Below are 19,781 nucleotides of genomic sequence, written 5' to 3' on the forward strand. Positions count from 1 at the left end.
CTTTGTTGGTGACTCTTGTAACATGTTCTTTCCAGTTTAGATCATTTCTTATGTCGACGCCGAGATATTTTGCGCTGTCAACATGCTCGAGGGTGTGTCCTTTTAATTTGTAGTTGTAGCTGATGGGGTTCCTTGATGTTGTACAGGTAAGGACATTACATTTTTCTGGGTGGAATTCCATTCCCCAACGCTGTTCCCAGTCAGACAGGGTGTTGAGGTCTCGTTGGAGCATTTTACAGTCTTGGATTGTCTTGATGGTGGAGTAGACTATACAGTCATCAGCGAACAATCTAATATTGGCCTTGATGTTCTGAGGCAGATCGTTGATGTAAATCAGAAATAGGATGGGGCCTAGAACTGTCCCCTGTGGGACTCCGCTGATGACAGGTGCTGGCTCAGATTTTTCGCCGTCAACTACGACGATTTGGGTGCGGTCAGAAAGGTATGCCTTGATCCAGTCTAACGTCGATCCTCGTATACCATAATGGTCTAGCTTACGGAGGAGGCGTTTGTGGGGGACCTTGTCAAAGGCTTTGGAGAAGTCCAGGATTACCATGTCGGTCTGCTGTCTGTTGTCCTGGTTTTTGGCGATGTCTTGGAACAATGTTAGCAGTTGAGTTTCGCAACTCCTTCTGGCTCTAAACCCATGTTGTGCGTTGTCATTTCCTGTTTTCGTTTGAGGTGTGAACTGGGCTTTGTGTGAGTTTCACAGACCAAGGCAAGTTATTTTGTTAGCTATATAATGACGACGAATAATGACAGTAGTAGTTGTAGCTGTGTCAGCGTGTGTGTGTGTGTGTGTGTGTCCAAAATACAACCAAGCAAACATTCTTCAGGTAAACCGATTGAAATATGAGTAAAGTGTATATAAACAAACAGTTAATAGATATATATATATATATATATATATATATATATATATATATATCAAAAGCAATAGACAAAAGCATGTCGAAGAAAAATAAATAGAATGTGATAGGTTCAATAAATTTTTAAACAAATAATAAATTGAAATAAAAAGGTGCAGAAAGATAATAAATAATAAGGAAACTAATGGACCTCATTCAGTGAATTTGCACACACACACACACACACACACACACACACACACACATATATATATATATATATATATATATATATATATATATATATATATATATATATATATATATATATATATGTAACACTCACATACACACTCAAACACACACACTCACACACACACACAATACACATTATTACACACACACACATACACATTGCATACATATTCACACACACACACACACACATTGCATACATATTCACACACACACACACACACACACACACACACACACTCACTCACTCACTCACTCACTCACACACACACTCAAACACTCACACACACACACACACACACACACATTACACACACATTATCACACATACACACACACACACACACACACACACACACACACACATTGCATACATATTCACACACACACAGACACACACACACATACACACATATTTACATATAAAACAACACACACATACACGTACATGCACACACACAGAGACACATTCACGCACACACACACACACACACACTCACACTCACACTCACACACACACACACACACACACACACACACACACACACACATAATTCATAATGTCCCACAGATACACACACACACACACACACACACACACACACACACACACAGGCATAACCATCCAGCAACATACAATGTGACACATACACAGGCCCCAGAACCCTCCATATTCACACACACCCCTCCACACACACACACACACACACACACACACACACACAGTTTTTCTCTTTGATCACAGTTGTGAAGAGACATTAACGTTGAACAAAAGAACAAACGAACATACGCTTTCACTTGTTGCATACATGTGTTGTGTGCTTTTCACTGAAACATTGTCAGACTGTAAACATTATTTTTTTTGCATGCATGCTTTTACATGCACCCATTTACACATGTAGGTGTGATAGGATTACGTTTTCATGATTCTTTGTGTGCATGTGTGTGTGTGTGTGTGTGTGTTGTATGTGTGTGTGTGTGACAGACAGAAAGAGGGAGACAGAGAAAGAGACAGAAAGAGCTAGGGAGAGAGAGAAAGAGACAGAGAGAGGGAGACAGAGTAAGAGAGAGAGGGAGACAGAGAAAGAGACAGAGGGAGACAGAGAAAGAGAGAGTGGGGGAGAAATAGAGGGTGGAGAGAGAGAGAGTTGTACAGGAAGAAGACTGTACAAGTGATTCAAGGAGATTATCAGGGTATGTTCAGGCTTTTAATTTTTTTGTGCGTGTTACATTGACCCAGAAGGGTAACACCAGCCATCTGGATGAGCTCACCAACCAAATTATCATCATAGTCAGCATTATCAGTTCAGATCATTTCTGGGTTACTGCGGAATAGCAGTTTGACCAGTACCTTTGATAACTTATTTTGATTTTCGGTCACCGTACACGATAAGTTAGGTATGTGCTCAGAGCTTGTTTGAAAGAGACGAGGAGAAAATATAGATTAGCACTGTGTCTGGCTACTTGATATGATGTCTGTACTAAGGGTATGATGAATGATAATAAGTGTAACAGAAGACTGTGTTTGACAGGGAATTGATTATTGTGAGAACTGGAAATGATAATATTATGGCAAACACTGACATAAACATGATGGAAAAAAAGAAGAAAAAAGGCAAGAGATAAATAATTGAAGTTGATACTAAAATAGAAATACAATTTAGGAAAATGACTAAATGAATGTGATGAATTATTGAACCATGAAATAACAAAGTCATTCTAGTGATAAATCAGCAGCTTTTCTTTTTTCTTTTTTTTTCTTTTTCTTTTTGTTGTTGTTGCAGTTGTTGTTTTGACAGATGTGATAAAGTGACGTTGATTCAGCCAAGACCAAACCCAGACAGTATCTTTCTGTTTCAGCTGGATGTAAGCACGTCATGTTGTGACTGTGTATTTTGGGTTGTGGCAGCCTGTGTTTAGTCAGTCATGTATTATCTTCAACAGGTGTATGTTCCGTTGGGTGGTTATCACATACCCGTCATTAATTCTCTGATATCTCACTTGAAACAGATACTGTGTTAATTAGTGGTAGTCTTGTTGTAAGTGTTGTCTGAGGTTATCGTTCAGTTAATGTGTTTTAGAGGCAGTTGTTTCTGATTGTGGTGTTGCTTGCTTCAGGGTCTTTTAAAGTAAGTGTGTGTGTGTGTGTGTGTGTGTGTGTTGTAAAGAACGTTGTTTGTTGACATCACCACTTTGGGGTCCATTTCACTTTTCAGTCACTTGTTGCAAACCCATTGCAGTGAAGTGGGCAGAAGGCAGTGGGCACAGTGCTGTCAGCCATCAGAAGTGTGAATCCAGAGGGTCTTGAAATGGCTTGAGTTGAAGATAAACGTTGATAACGTCCCTGGTGTGTGTGACCTTTCTGTGTGACCCTGGTTTAGACTTCATCAGCCGTCTGCGTGTTTGTCGTGCAAACACTGTGTGGGAAATAACAAGGTGTTTTGTTTGTTTATTTTTGTTTTCATTTGAAAAAAAAAATTGAAAAAAAAAAGATTCAACAAACAAATAAATAAATAGATAGATAACCACAGAGTTTTCATGCAAAGAAGAATGCTGTGTATCACATTTCAACTTAAAGCAAATCAAGAAAGCATGTTTAACAAAAGTGAAGCATTTCTTGGAAAACAAACAAACAAAAGCAAACAGCTTTATGAAGAAGAAAAAAAAAAAAGAAGAAAATTCTTCCTGTTGTTGTTCTCCTCGTCCTCCTCCTCCCACAACTCTGTGAATAGTGCATCCCCTGTGAATGACAGTGTTACAGTGTTTGCCTTGGCCTGACTGAGATGTTATGTGCTGTGTACAGGTGAAGTGTTATATGCTGTGTACAGGTGAAGGCTGTCAGTTATGTTACGTGCTCTGTACAGGTGAAGTGTCAATCACGTTATGTGCTGTGTACAGGTGAAGTGTCATCATACTATGTGCTGTGTACAGGTGAAGTGTCATCATACTATGTGCTGTGTACAGGTGGAGTATCATGTTATGTGTACAGGTGAAGTGTCATCATGCTATGTGCTGTGTACAGGTGAAATGTCATCATGTGCTGTGTACAGGTGAAGTGTCATCATGTTATGTGCTGTGTACAGGTGAAGTGTCATCATGTTATGTGTACAGGTGAAGTGTCATGTTATGTGCTGTGTACAGGTGAAGTGTCATGTTATGTGCTGTGTACAGGTGAAGTGTCATGTTATGTGTTGTGTACAGGTGAAGTGTCATCGCGTTATGTGCTGTGTACAGGTGAAGTGTCATCATGCTATGTGCTGTGTACAGGTGAAGTGTCATCATGTTATGTTCTGTGTACAGGTGAAGTGTCATCATGTTATGTGCTGTGTACAGGTGAAGTGTCATCATGTTATGTTCTGTGTACAGGTGAAGTGTCATCATGTTATGTGCTGTGTACAGGTGAAGTGTCATCATGCTATGTGCTGTGTACAGGTGAAGTGTCATCATGTTATGTGCTGTGTACAGGTGAAGTGTCATCATGTTATGTGCTGTGTACAGGTGAAGTGTCATCATGTTGTGTGCTGTGTACAGGTGAAGTGTCATCATGTTATGTGCTGTGTACAGGTGAAGTGTTATCATGTTGTGTGCTGTGTACAGGTGAAGTGTTATCATGTTGTGTGCTGTGTACAGGTGAAGTGTCATCATGTTATGTGCTGTGTACAGGTGAAGTGTCATCATGTTATGTGCTATGTACAGGTGAAGTGTCATCATGTTGTGTGCTGTGTACAGGTGAAGTGTCATCATGTTGTGTGCTATGTACAGGTGAAGTGTCATCATGTTATGTGCTGTGTACAGGTGAAGTGTCATCATGTTATGTGCTGTGTACAGGTGAAGTGTCATGTTATGTGCTGTGTACAGGTGAAGTGTCATCATGTTATGTGCTGTGTACAGGTGAAGTGTCATCATGTTATGTGCTGTGTACAGGTGAAGTGTCATCATGTTATGTGCTGTGTACAGGTGAAGTGTCATCATGTTATGTGTACAGGTGAAGTGTCATCATGTTATGTTCTGTGTACAGGTGAAGTGTCATCATGTTATGTGCTGTGTACAGGTGAAGTGTCATCACGTTGTGTGTTGTGTACAGGTGAAGTGTCATCATGCTATGTGCTGTGTACAGGTGAAGTGTCATCATGTTATGTGCTGTGTACAGGTGAAGTGTCATGTTATGTGCTGTGTACAGGTGAAGTGTCATCATGTTATGTGCTGTGTACAGGTGAAGTGTCATGTTATGTGCTGTGTACAGGTGAAGTGTTATCATGTTATGTGCTGTGTACAGGTGAAGTGTCATCATGTTATGTGCTGTGTACAGGTGGAGTGTCATCATGCTATGTGCTGTGTACAGGTGAAGTGTCATCATGTTATGTGCTGTGTACAGGTGAAGTGTCATCATGTTATGTGCTGTGTACAGGTGAAGTGTCATCATGTTGTGTGCTGTGTACATGTGAAGTGTCATCATGCTATGTGCTGTGTACAGGTGAAGTGTCATCATGTTATGTTCTGTGTACAGGTGAAGTGTCATGTTATGTGCTGTGTACAGGTGAAGTGTCATCGGTTATGTGCTATGTACAGGGAAGTGTCATGTTATGTGCTGTGTACAGGTGAAGTGTCATCATTATGTGCTGTGTACAGGTGAAGTGTCATCGCGTTATGTGCTATGTACAGGTGAAGTGTCATCATGTGTTGTTGTGTACAGGTGAAGTGTCATCATGTTGTGTGTTGTGTACAGGTGAAGTGTCATGTTATGTGCTGTGTACAGGTGAAGTGTCATCATGTTGTGTGCTGTGTACAGGTGAAGTGTCATGTTATGTGCTGTGTACAGGTGAAGTGTCATCATGTTATGTGCTGTGTACAGGTGAAGTGTCATGTTATGTGCTGTGTACAGGTGAAGTGTCATGTTATGTGCTGTGTACAGGTGAAGTGTCATCATGTTATGTGCTGTGTACAGGTGAAGTGTCATCATGTCATGTGCTGTGTACAGGTGAAGTGTCATCGCGTTATGTGCTGTGTACAGATGAAGTGTTATCATGTTATGTGCTGTGTACAGGTGAAGTGTTATCATGTTGTGTGCTGTGTACAGGTGAAGTGTCATCATGTCATGTCCTGTGTACAGGTGAAGTGTCATCACGTTGTGTGCTGTGTATTGGTGAAGTGTCATCACGTTGTGTGCTGTGTACAGGTGAAGTGTCATGTTATGTGCTGTGTACATGTGAAGTGTCATCATGTATTGTGCTGTGTACAGGTAAAGGCTGCCCATCATGTCAGTACAATACCAGCGCATGATTGATGAAGTCCTGCAATCTGAGAACTCCGCCAGCTTTTCTGGTGGACCCGACCTGATCTTCATGCGGACGGCAGACAGACAGGACGTCAGATGGCCAAAGGCGATTGGTCTTGCCCAGATTGTCCTGGGCCTTGTGATTGCTTTCTTTGGTAGGTGGGACAGGGCTGGAAGTGTCCGAGTGTTTTATGTGTAGGTGTGGAGCTGTGAGAGAGCGAAAGAGAGAGAGAGAAGAAAGTTAGAGAGTGAGTGTGGGGGTGGTGTGTGTGTGCATGTAGTCTGATTTTGGGGACGCAGTTGCATATCTGATATCTTGATGTTTTTGTTGACAATGATGTACTGCTATAATGATGTTGGTGATCAGCGTGTGTGTGTGTGTGGGGGGGGGTGTTGTGTGTTTGTGAGTGTGTGTGTGTTGTGTGTTTGTGAGTGTGTGTGTGTGTGTGTGTTGTGTGTTTGCAAGTGTGTGTGTGTGTTTTGTGTTTGTGAATGTGTGTGTGTGTGTGTGTGTGTGTACACTGTTATGGAAAATGAGCATCTTAACCATTCTGTCACCGTCCTCCCTAAGCGTGTGTTTTTTTTATATTGACAATGTATATTGAACCTGTACAATTTATTCAGTGCTGGCAGGAAAACACTACTTAATCAAAGTGAATTCATAAAACTTGGATAGGGTGTGTAACGTTTGTTATGTCTAAAACACTAGTCAGAATGTTTAAGCTTGATTTGTTTTGTTGGAAATCATTATCATTAGTGTGTGCTTGTGTGCGTGCGTGGTTGTGCATTTTTGCATGTTTTGGAGACATTGTTGGACTGAAGTTGTGATTCGGTGAATATGTATTGTTATTGTATCCTCCACACCCCAAAAACATTAAATTTCTTTGAATCTTTGAAAAATCTTTTTTTGATGTTGCGGAGAGAAACAGTCGTGTGCAAATTTTGCCAGCCTAGGCTGCAGTTCTTCTTGTAACGTGAGCACAGTTGGTATGGCATTTGGATGACACTGACTCTAAGCGTATCAGAGGAAAAGAAACTAACAAGGATTCTGTCAGTAACGGTGAGTGAAGCGGGATCAGCCCAGCACCAAATCCCCCAGCATCTCGCTGGTGGGAACTGTGGTGCATGGGACACCAACTGTCGACTGACGCTGGTGACCAAAGTCCTCCTGATCGGGTGCCTCTGGTGCATCGGCTGTGAGCGTCTCGAGAATCGCGTTGTCTGGGAACGCAGCAGGTGGTGATCTCTACGTAAAGCGAAATACATCTGACCTTTGATTGGATGAGATTACTGGGCAAAATTTACTGAAGCATTTGGATGATGCTCGTCTTTGAATAAAGTGTTTGTGTAGGTGTGTGCTGTGTGCAGGGCTGCTGGAGGTGTTTATTCTGCCCATGGTGGACAACCCCACTGGGTGGGCACACTTCGACAAGAGCACCTGCTATGGAGTGGGGCTGTATGCTGGGCTTGTGGTGAGTTGCACAGTGTGTCATGACGGTTGGCTGGTTGGTACTTACCCAGCGCTCAGCTTTTATCACAGATTGACGTAAGCATACTGTTGGGCCAAGAGCAAAGTGATCAATGGTTTCTCCACTGCAGTGGGAAGTCATTTACAGCTTAGTCTTTTGTGAAGAGGACTATGACTGAAATTTGGAGGCAAGATTGCTCTGGATCTTTGTGCTGCAGCCTTTGGGGCTCGTTGACTTTTTGGAACCATCCCAACGCCGACTGTCCTAAAACCTTCTTGGCCAAGAGAGTGGGGATGTAACTTGGGCAAGACACTGTCCACTGTAATCAAAGTCTAGCCCAGGTAGTCAGGACAGCAGATGCCTCCTCTGGTGGTCATAGTTGGACAAACTGACTATCATACTATACATACTTGGTAGTTAGCTGGACTTGAGGTATGTTACACAGCATGTGGTGGTAGTTGTCTGGGTCGTGTTACTGCTGTGTTGTGGTTATAAGGTTCAGTTGTGAGCTGTTTTTATTACAGTATGTGGTGGTAGTTGGCTGGGTCGTGTTACTGCTGTGATGTGGTTATAAGGTTCAGTTGTGAGCTGTTTTTATTACAGTATGTGGTGGTAGTTGGCTGGGTCGTGTTACTGCTGTGATGTGGTTATAAGGTTCAGTTGTGAGCTGTTTTTATTACAGTATGTGGTGGTAGTTGGCTGGGTCGTGTTACTGCTGTGATGTGGTTATAAGGTTCAGTTGTGAGCTGTTTTTATTCTGATTCATAGTAAGTTTTTGTACATCTTCACCATGACAAGCATGACACTTATGAGTTTGGAGGTTTAGCTCCACACAGTTCTGTTTCACGACTGTTAGAACAGAGTGAACCAATTTTTTTTAGGTGCACTGCATTACAAGGTGGATTGTTCTAAGTTGAGGAAAAATGTCTCATAGTCCGTAGAATATAGTAAATCTTTTTTTTTTTCTTTTCTCTAGACAGTCATTTGTTATAATGATTTATTTTTTTGTGTAGGTTTCTTAAAGTTATCATTGACAGGACAGGACAAGGCAAGGCAAGATATGACAAGACATGACAGGACAAGACAGGACAGGACATGACAGGACAAGACATGACAGGACAGGGCAAGACAGGGCAGGACAAGACAGGACAGGACAGGACAGGGCAAGACATGACAGGACAGGGCAAGACAGGGCAGGACAAGACAGGACAGGACAGGACAGGGCAAGACAGGACAGGACAAGACAAGACAGGACAGGACAAGACAAGACAGGACAGGGCAAGACAGGACAGGACAGGACAGGGCAAGACAGGACAGGACAGGGCAAGACAGGGCAGGACAAGACAAGACAGGACAGGACAGGGCAAGACATGACAGGACAGGGCAAGACAGGGCAGGACAAGACAAGACAGGACAGGACAGGGCAAGACAGGACAGGACAAGACAAGACAGGACAGGGCAAGACAGGACAGGACAGGACAGGGCAAGACAGGACAGGACAAGACAGGACAGGACAAGACAGGGCAAGACAGGACAGGACAAGACAGGACAGGACAGGACAGGACAGGGCAAGACAGGACAGGACAAGACAAGACAGGACAAGACAAGACAGGACAGGGCAAGACAGGACAGGACAAGACAGGACAGGACAGGACAGGACAGGGCAAGACAGGACAGGACAAGACAAGACAGGACAGGGCAAGACAGGACAGGACAGGACAGGGCAAGACAGGACAGGACAAGACAAGACAGGACAGGGCAAGACAGGACAGGACAGGACAGGGCAAGACAGGACAGGACAGGACAAGACAGGACAGGACAGGGCAAGACAGGACAGGACAGGACAGGGCAAGACAGGACAAGACAGGACAGGACAGGACAGGGCAAGACAGGACAGGACAGGACAGGGCAAGACAGGACAAGACAGGACAGGACAGGGCAGGGCAGGGCAAGACAGGACAGGACAAGACAGGACAGGACAGGACAGGACAGGACAGGGCAAGACAGGACAGGACAGGACAGGACAGGACAGGACAGGGCAAGATGGGGCAGGACATGACAAGACAAGACAAGACAGGACAGGACAGGATAGGACAAGACAGGACAAGACAGGACAGGGCAAGACAGGGCAGGACAGGACAAGACAAGACAAGACAAGACAAGACAAGACAAGACAGGACAAGACAAGACAAGACAGGACAAGACAAGACAGGACAGGACAAGACAAGACAAGTGTATTTCAGGAAAACCCTGTGGGGACAAATGAAAGTGTTACATATTTCATGTAACTAATACCAATATGAATAACATTTAGTATTGTGCTGACAATAGTTTACATGGCCACAGCAGTGAACACAGTGTCCATGGTCCGTAACACAGTTCCATGTTGTAACTAATACCAATATGAATAACATTTAGTATTGTGCTGACAATAGTTTACATGGCCACAGCAGTGGACACAGTGTCCATGACCCATGACACAGTTTCATGTTGTAACTAATACCAATATGAATAACATTTAGTATTGTGCTGACAATAGTTTACATGGCCACAGCAGTGGACACAGTGTCCATGACCCATGACACAGTTTCATGTTGTAACTAATACCAATATGAATAACATTTAGTATTGTGCTGACAATAGTTCACAGTGGCCACAGCAGTGGACACAGTGTCCATGGTCCATGACAGAGTTTCATGTTGTAACTAATACCAAAATGAATGACATCTAGTATTGTGCTGACAATAGTTCACAGTGGCCACAGCAGTGGACACAGTGTCCATGACCCATGACACAAAGTGATGAAGGCTGTGTTGTTGTGCAGCTGGTGGTGACTGGCAGTGTGGCTGTCCGAACGTCTATCACCAGAAGGAAGGCTACGGTATGTGTGTGCTGCAGAACGTAGCTAAATACCATTCGTCGTCTTCTTCCACTAGACGACTAAGGAAGGCTACGGTATGTGTGTGCTGCAGAACGTAGATAGATACCATTCGTCATCTTCTTCCACTAGATGACTAAGGAAGGCTACGTTATGCGTGTGCTGCAGAACGTAGATAGATACCATTCATCGTCTTCTTCCACTAGATGACTAAGGAAGGCTACGTTATGTGTGTGCTGCAGAACGTAGATAGATACCATTCATCGTCTTCTTCCACTAGATGACTAAGGAAGGCTACGGTATGTGTGTGCTGCAGAACGTAGATAGATACCATTCATCGTCTTCTTCCACTAGATGACTAAGGAAGGCTACGTTATGTGTGTGCTGCAGAACGTAGATAGATACCATTCATCGTCTTCTTCCACTAGATGACTAAGGAAGGCTACGTTATGTGTGTGCTGCAGAACGTAGATAGATACCATTCATCGTCTTCTTCCACTAGACGACTAACTTCAGTATGCTGATGAAAGCTGTCGTGTTGTGGGAAGTTTCTGCTGGGTGCAGTTCAGTTGGCCTGCCAGGGGATGTGACCACCTGTCCACACCTTCTGAATTCCCTGTTCTGTTTAGAATAGAATAGAATTGAATAGAATGTGTCTTTATTACCAAGTGTACCGGGGTCACAAGGAATTTTTTGGGGGGGATAGTACATAACAAGATACAAACGTAAATCGAAAATCATACACAAACACAGATACAGTAGAAATTAGGATACATACAAGTGCATATCAATATAAAAACTTGTGCATACTCACACATGCACACACTGCATACACACACACGTACACACATACACACGCGCGCGCGCACACACACACACACACACACACACACGTTTGAACAAAAGCTGCCTATTACATGTGGATGGGGCTGATGACAAGATCTTTTGGTAGGTGGTTGTTGGTTGATAGTTTTTTAGGATTGCCATCAACAACGTAACCTTACGTATGGACAAATCCACAAATGCTAAACCATATCTGTACCACAGATGCCTGACAGCAGCATAACCTAACGTATTTGTCAGGCCTTATATAGTAATCAGTGGAGATGACACTAGATGTTCTGATGACTTTAGATGCTGACACTAGACGTTCTGATGACTTCAGATACCCTGAAGATGGCAATATAGTATTCCTGTGCAGATGACACTAGACGTTCTGATGACTTCAGATGTCCAGAAGATGGCAATATAGTAATCCTGTACAGATGACACTAGACGTTCTGATGACTTTAGATACCCTGAAGATGGCAATATAGTAATCCTGTGCAGATGACACTAGACGTTCTGATGACTTCAGATACCCTGAAGATGGCAATATAGTAATCCTGTGCAGATGACACTAGACGTTCTGATGACTTCAGATGTCCAGAAGATGGCAATGTAGTAATCCTGTACAGATGACACTAGACGTTCTGATGACTTTAGATACCCTGAAGTTGGCAATATAGTAATCCTGTGCAGATGACACTAGACATTCTGATGACTTTAGATACCCTGAAGATGGCAATATAGTAATCATGTGCAGATGACACTAGACGTTCTGATGACTTTAGATACCCTGATGATGGCAATATAGTAATCCTGTGCAGATGACACTAGACGTTCTGATGACTTTAGATACCCTGAAGATGGCAATATAGTAATCCTGTACAGATGACACTAGACGTTCTGATGACTTTAGATGCCTTGAAGATGGCAATATAGTAATCCTGTGCAGATGACACTAGACGTTCTGATGACTTTAGATGCCTTGAAGATGGCAATATAGTAATCCTGTGCAGATGACACTAGACGTTCTGATGACTTTAGATACCCTGAAGATGGCAATATAGTAATCCAGTGCAGATGACACTAGACGTTCTGATGACTTTAGATACCCTGATGATGGCAATATAGTAATCCAGTGCAGATGACACTAGACGTTCTGATGACTTTAGATGCCCTGAAGATGGCAATATAGTAATCCTGTACAGATGACACTAGACGTTCTGATGACAAAAGGCATCATGATGACCACCCCCCCTTCTTGCCACACAACACACACACACACACACACACATCATATCAATGCGTGTGCTTACTTGAATATGCACAACACATTACACATGACGTACTGACGGGTATGAGAAGCAGATCCACAGCCAAATGATTGCTGATTTACACACCCTGGGTTTGTGCATCAGTGACTGATTTGAGGTAGAAGCTCTTGATGTAGTGATAGTTCAGTCCTGTACTGACGATTCCATGGGAGCATCTAGAAAATCCTCAACACTGGACGCGATTCACCCCGACTGACTGACTGACTGACTGCTTTCCCGAGATGCGGTTTACTGTACATGTCATCATTATCGAAGCAGGCCCTGATGGTATTATTGGAGAACTTTTAAAAAGTCCATGTGAAAGGATTGTAGATTTTTGTGTGAAATTTTTTAATGTTTTATTTGATAAAAGTGTCTTTCCTGAACAGTGGTGTGAATCTATTATACTTCCACTTTATAAAAAAGGCAGTGTAAATAACACCAATAATTATAGAGGCATTTCACTCTCTGATATTAGTAGCAAAGTATATAGCACTATTATTAAACAAAGGCTTCAGGAGGATTCATATGGGGCTATGGCCTTGACTGAATAAACCATCTTGAATCTTGAATCATCATTATCGATGCATAAACTCAGTGGTCAGCTCAGGGTGTTGACGTCTACCTGTTGAGACATGTGTTTCCTACCTGTGGGGTGTGCAGTTTGATTGTTACACTTGGAAATTATTATTGTTCATTTAGATAGAGGGAGTGAAGGGGAGGAGGAGCATATTATATATATATATATTGCCTTTAATCTGTTGTTAAAAAAAAAGGTCTTTAATGTTTTTTATCTCTTTTTTTCTTTTCTTTTTTTATGTTCTTTATTTATGTATTATTATTATTATTATATTTGTATTTTTTATTATATGTATATATATACCGTAAAGTTCGGTCTATAAGCCGCGACTTTTTACCCCAGCTTCAACCTCTGCGGCTTATACAATGATGCGGCTTATCTGCAGATTTTAACGATCCCGGGAGTGTCACGTTCTCGTCTGTTCTTAGCTGCCCTTCAACTCACCAAAATCATGATTTCTGTCCATGAATTTTTGGATGAGCTTCAGGATAGTGTGCTAACTGTTCACGTTTTATAAATGAAATCCACACACATTAAAGCCTTCAGATCAGCATTCAGTTCTACTCTGCTCAAGCATACACCCTCATCATATATATATTGTTTTGTTGTTGTTTTTTCTGGTTTATATGTCTCTTTCTGAGGTTAACAGTTTCTCCCAGCCTCTTCCCTCACTCCTGCTCTCTCACCCCCCCCCCCCCACCCACCCACCATGTTTCCCCCCTACCCCCCCCCACCCCTCCCCCCTCACTCCCCTTCCAATTCAGAGCCTCTTCTTTCCTTCAAACACTCACACTCACAGTTCTACTCACCCTTCTTTCATTTTTTGTGGCCTCTAATGTGACGTCTTCTCATCACTTTCCTTTCCTGAACTGTACTCTCTCTCTGTGTCTTTCTGTCTGTCACTCTCTCATTTCATCTGCCTGAAGAAGAGCCTGTGTCTTGATGCATCGCCTCTTTTGTCCCGTGACAAGTATCTTTCTGAACTCCTCCACATCTATACCCCGTCTCGCCAGCTCCATTCTTCCTCTGATGCTCGACTTCTCAGGATACCTCACGTCAGAAGTAAGACCTATGGACTCAGATTGTTTTCTTTTCAATCGCCAAAGACGTGGAACAAGCTCCCTGATAACCTCCGTCATTCTGATTCCCTCGCATCTTTTAAATCTCGTCTCAAAACTTACCTTTTCCCTCAGCAATAAGTTCAATTGTAGCAGGTCCACTTCCTTTGCGTTAGCTGTGCTTGACTATGTGTGTATACATATGTATGTGTACATAACTACATGCATGTATATGAATGTGTATTGTGTGTGTGTGTGTGTGTGTGTAAGTTTGTGCCTGCCTATGTGTGCGTCTGTTTTAGGGTAGCTGTTAGATATACATGTATGTTAAAATGTATGTATGCATTGTGGGTCACATTTTGGTGTGTGTGTGTGTATGTAACATTGATGTAATGTTTTGTGTTAACAAAAGCGTTTTTGTAAAGCACCAACAGCAGATTTCTGGATAGTGTGCTATATAAGTATCCATTATTATTATTATGAAAGTCGACTTTTACCAAGATTCTTACTTTTAGTCTGTTTCTTACTGCAACATCCACATTACTTCCTGTGTTGTTACCTCTGCTTCTTACTGCAACATCCACATTACTTCCTGTGTTGTTACCTCTGCTTCTTACTGCAACATCCACATTACTGCAACATCCACATTACTTCCTGTGTTGTTACCTCTGTTTCTTACTGCAACATCCACATTACTTCCTGTGTTGTTACCTCTGTTTCTTACTGCAACATCCACATTACTGCAACATCCACATTACTTCCTGTGTTGTTACCTCTGCTTCTTACTGCAACATCCACATTACTTTCTGTGTTGTTACCTCTGCTTCTTACTGCAACATCCACATTACTGCAACATCCACATTACTTCCTGTGTTGTTACCTCTGCTTCTTACTGCAACATCCACATTACTTCCTGTGTTGTTACCTCTGCTTCTTACTGCAACATCCACATTACTTTCTGTGTTGTTACCTCTGCTTCTTACTGCAACATCCACATTACTGCAACATCCACATTACTTCCCCTGTGTTGTTACCTCTGCTTCTTACTGCAACATCCACATTACTTCCCCTGTGTTCTGACCTCTGCTTCTTACTGCAACATCCACATTACTTTCTGTGTTGTTACCTCTGCTTCTTACTGCAACATCCACATTACTTTCTGTGTTGTTACCTCTGCTTCTTACTGCAACATCCACATTACTGCAACATCCACATTACTTCCTGTGTTCTGACCTCTGCTTCTTACTGCAACATCCACATTACTTCCTGTGTTGTTACCTCTGCTTCTTACTGCAACATCCACATTACTTCCTGTGTTGTTACCTCTGCTTCTTACTGCAACATCCACATTACTTTCTGTGTTGTTACCTCTGCTTCTTACTGCAACATCCACATTACTTCCTGTGTTCTGACCTCTGCTTCTTACTGCAACATCCACATTACTTCCCCTGTGTTGTTACCTCTGTTTCTTACTGCAACATCCACATTACTTCCCCTGTGTTGTTACCTCTGCTTCTTACTGCAACATCCACATTACTTCCCCTGTGTTACCTCTGTTTCTTACTGCAACATCCACATTACTTCCTGTGTTGTTACCTCTGCTTCTTACTGCAACATCCACATTACTTCCTCTGTGTTCTGACCTCTGCTTCTTACTGCAACATCCACATTACTTCCCCTGTGTTGTTACCTCAGCTTCTTACTGCAACATCCACATTACTTCCTGTGTTGTTACCTCTGCTTCTTACTGCAGCATCCACATTACTTCCTGTGTTGTTACCTCTGCTTCTTACTGCAACATCCACATTACTTTCTGTGTTGTTACCTCTGTTTCTTACTGCAACATCCACATTACTTCCTGTGTTGTTACCTCTGCTTCTTACTGCAACATCCACATTACTGCAACATCCACATTACTTCCTGTGTTCTGACCTCTGCTTCTTACTGCAACATCCACATTACTTCCTGTGTTGTTACCTCTGCTTCTTACTGCAACATCCACATTACTTCCCCTGTGTTGTTACCTCTGCTTCTTACTGCAACATCCACATTACTTCCTGTGTTCTGACCTCTGCTTCTTACTGCAACATCCACATTACTTCCCCTGTGTTACTTCTGCTTCTTACTGCAACATCCACATTACTTCCTCTGTGTTCTGACCTCTGTTTCTTACTGCAGCATCCACATTACTTCCTGTGTTGTTACCTCTGTTTCTTACTGCAACATCCACATTACTTCCTGTGTTCTGACCTCTGTTTCTTACTGCAACATCCACATTACTTCCTGTGTTGTTACCTCTGTTTCTTACTGCAACATCCACATTACTTCCTGTGTTGTTACCTCTGCTTCTTACTGCAACATCCACATTACTTCCTGTGTTGTTACCTCTGTTTCTTACTGCAACATCCACATTACTTCCTGTGTTGTTACCTCTGCTTCTTACTGCAACATCCACATTACTTCCTGTGTGTTCTGACCTCTGTTTCTTACTGCAACATCCACATTACTTCCCCTGTGTTGTTACCTCTGTTTCTTACTGCAACATCCACATTACTTCCTGTGTTCTGACCTCTGTTTCTTACTGCAACATCCACATTACTTCCTGTGTTGTTACCTCTGTTTCTTACTGCAACATCCACATTACTTCCTCTGTGTTGTTACCTCTGTTTCTTACTGCAACATCCACATTACTTCCTGTGTTGTTACCTCTGTTTCTTACTGCAACATCCACATTACTTCCTGTGTTCTGACCTCTGTTTCTTACTGCAACATCCACATTACTTCCCCTGTGTTGTTACCTCTGCTTCTTACTGCAACATCCACATTACTTCCTGTGTTCTGACCTCTGTTTCTTACTGCAACATCCACATTACTTCCCCTGTGTTCTGACCTCTGTTTCTTACTGCAACATCCACATTACTTCCTGTGTTGTTACCTCTGTTTCTTACTGCAACATCCACATTACTTCCCCTGTGTTCTGACCTCTGTTTCTTACTGCAACATCCACATTACTTCCTGTGTTGTTACCTCTGCTTCTTACTGCAACATCCACATTACTTCCCCTGTGTTCTGACCTCTGTTTCTTACTGCAACATCCACATTACTTCCTGTGTTGTTACCTCTGCTTCTTACTGCAACATCCACATTACTTCCCCTGTGTTGTTACCTCTGCTTCTTACTGCAACATCCACATTACTTCCTGTGTTGTTACCTCTGCTTCTTACTGCAACATCCACATTACTTCCCCTGTGTTACTTCTGCTTCTTACTGCAACATCCACATTACTTCCTGTGTTGTTACCTCTGCTTCTTACTGCAACATCCACATTACTTCCCCTGTGTTCTGACCTCTGTTTCTTACTGCAGCATCCACATTACTTCCTCTGTGTTCTGACCTCTGTTTCTTACTGCAGCATCCACATTACTTCCCCTGTGTTGTTACCTCTGCTTCTTACTGCAACATCCACATTACTTCCTGTGTTGTTACCTCTGCTTCTTACTGCAACATCCACATTACTTCCTGTGTTGTTACTTCTGTTTCTTACTGCAACATCCACATTACTGCAACATCCACATTACTTCCTCTGTGTTCTGACCTCTGTTTCTTACTGCAACATCCACATTACTTCCTCTGTGTTCTGACCTCTGTTTCTTACTGCAGCATCCACATTACTTCCCCTGTGTTGTTACCTCTGCTTCTTACTGCAACATCCACATTACTTCCTGTGTTGTTACCTCTGCTTCTTACTGCAACATCCACATTACTTCCTGTGTTGTTACTTCTGTTTCTTACTGCAACATCCACATTACTTCCCCTGTGTTACCTCTGCTTCTTACTGCAACATCCACATTACTTCCTGTGTTCTGACCTCTGTTTCTTACTGCAACATCCACATTACTTCCTGTGTTCTGACCTCTGTTTCTTACTGCAACATCCACATTACTTCCCCTGTGATGTTACCTCTGCTTCTTACTGCAACATCCACATTACTTCCCCTGTGTTCTGACCTCTGTTTCTTACTGCAACATCCACATTACTTCCCCTGTGTTGTGACCTCTGCTTCTTACTGCAACATCCACATTACTTCCCCTGTGTTGTTACCTCTGCTTCTTACTGCAACATCCACATTACTTCCTGTGTTGTTACCTCTGCTTCTTACTGCAACATCCACATTACTTCCCCTGTGTTACTTCTGCTTCTTACTGCAACATCCACATTACTTCCCCTGTGTTACCTCTGCTTCTTACTGCAACATCCACATTACTTCCCCTGTGTTACCTCTGCTTCTTACTGCAACATCCACATTACTTCCCCTGTGTTGTGACCTCTGCTTCTTACTGCAACATCCACATTACTTCCCCTGTGTTGTTACCTCTGTTTCTTACTGCAACATCCACATTACTTCCCCTGTGTTACTTCTGCTTCTTACTGCAACATCCACATTACTTCCCCTGTGTTGTTACCTCTGCTTCTTACTGCAACATCCACATTACTTCCCCTGTGTTGTTACCTCTGCTTCTTACTGCAACATCCACATTACTTCCCCTGTGTTGTTACCTCTGCTTCTTACTGCAGCATCCACATTACTTCCTGTGTTGTTACCTCTGCTTCTTACTGCAACATCCACATTACTTCCCCTGTGTTCTGACCTCTGTTTCTTACTGCAACATCCACATTACTTCCCCTGTGTTACCTCAGCTTCTTACTGCAACATCCACATTACTTCCCCTGTGTTACCTCAGCTTCTTACTGCAACATCCACATTACTTCCCCTGTGTTACCTCTGCTTCTTACTGCAACATCCACATTACTTCCTGTGTTGTTACCTCTGTTTCTTACTGCAACATCCACATTACTTCCTGTGTTGTTACCTCTGTTTCTTACTGCAACATCCACATTACTTCCCCTGTGTTGTTACCTCTGCTTCTTACTGCAACATCCACATTACTTCCCCTGTGTTGTTACCTCTGCTTCTTACTGCAACATCCACATTACTGCAACATCCACATTACTTCCTCTGTGTTGTTACCTCTGCTTCTTACTGCAACATCCACATTACTTCCCCTGTGTTGTTACCTCTGCTTCTTACTGCAACATCCACATTACTTCCCCTGTGTTGTTACCTCTGTTTCTTACTGCAACATCCACATTACTTCCTCTGTGTTGTTACCTCTGCTTCTTACTGCAACATCCACATTACTTCCCCTGTGTTATTACCTCTGCTTCTTACTGCAACATCCACATTACTTCCCCTGTGTTGTTACCTCTGCTTCTTACTGC

General features: G+C 42.7%; 1 protein-coding gene across 4 annotated transcripts in view; it reads left to right on the forward strand.

The window, feature by feature from the left end:
- The window catches only part of LOC143291061 (uncharacterized), a 28,648-nt gene that overhangs the window by 923 nt on the left and 7,944 nt on the right, over positions 1-19,781 (forward strand). Inside the window, exons 2-5 of one of the 4 annotated variants that reach the window (XM_076600648.1) lie at positions 3,320-3,539; positions 6,343-6,533; positions 7,747-7,850; positions 10,672-10,728. In XM_076600648.1, the coding sequence (XP_076456763.1) occupies positions 6,359-6,533; positions 7,747-7,850; positions 10,672-10,728 (336 nt within the window). In that variant the 5' untranslated portion in view covers positions 3,320-3,539; positions 6,343-6,358. Of the gene's footprint in view, positions 1-659; positions 719-3,284; positions 3,540-6,342; positions 6,534-7,746; positions 7,851-10,671; positions 10,729-19,781 lie in introns of those variants that run through there. The other 3 variants (XM_076600651.1, XM_076600649.1, XM_076600650.1) reach the window with 3 other exon arrangements.

The sequence above is a fragment of the Babylonia areolata genome, chromosome 16, assembly GCF_041734735.1.
Source record: "Babylonia areolata isolate BAREFJ2019XMU chromosome 16, ASM4173473v1, whole genome shotgun sequence".
Lineage (NCBI taxonomy): Eukaryota > Metazoa > Mollusca > Gastropoda > Neogastropoda > Buccinidae > Babylonia > Babylonia areolata.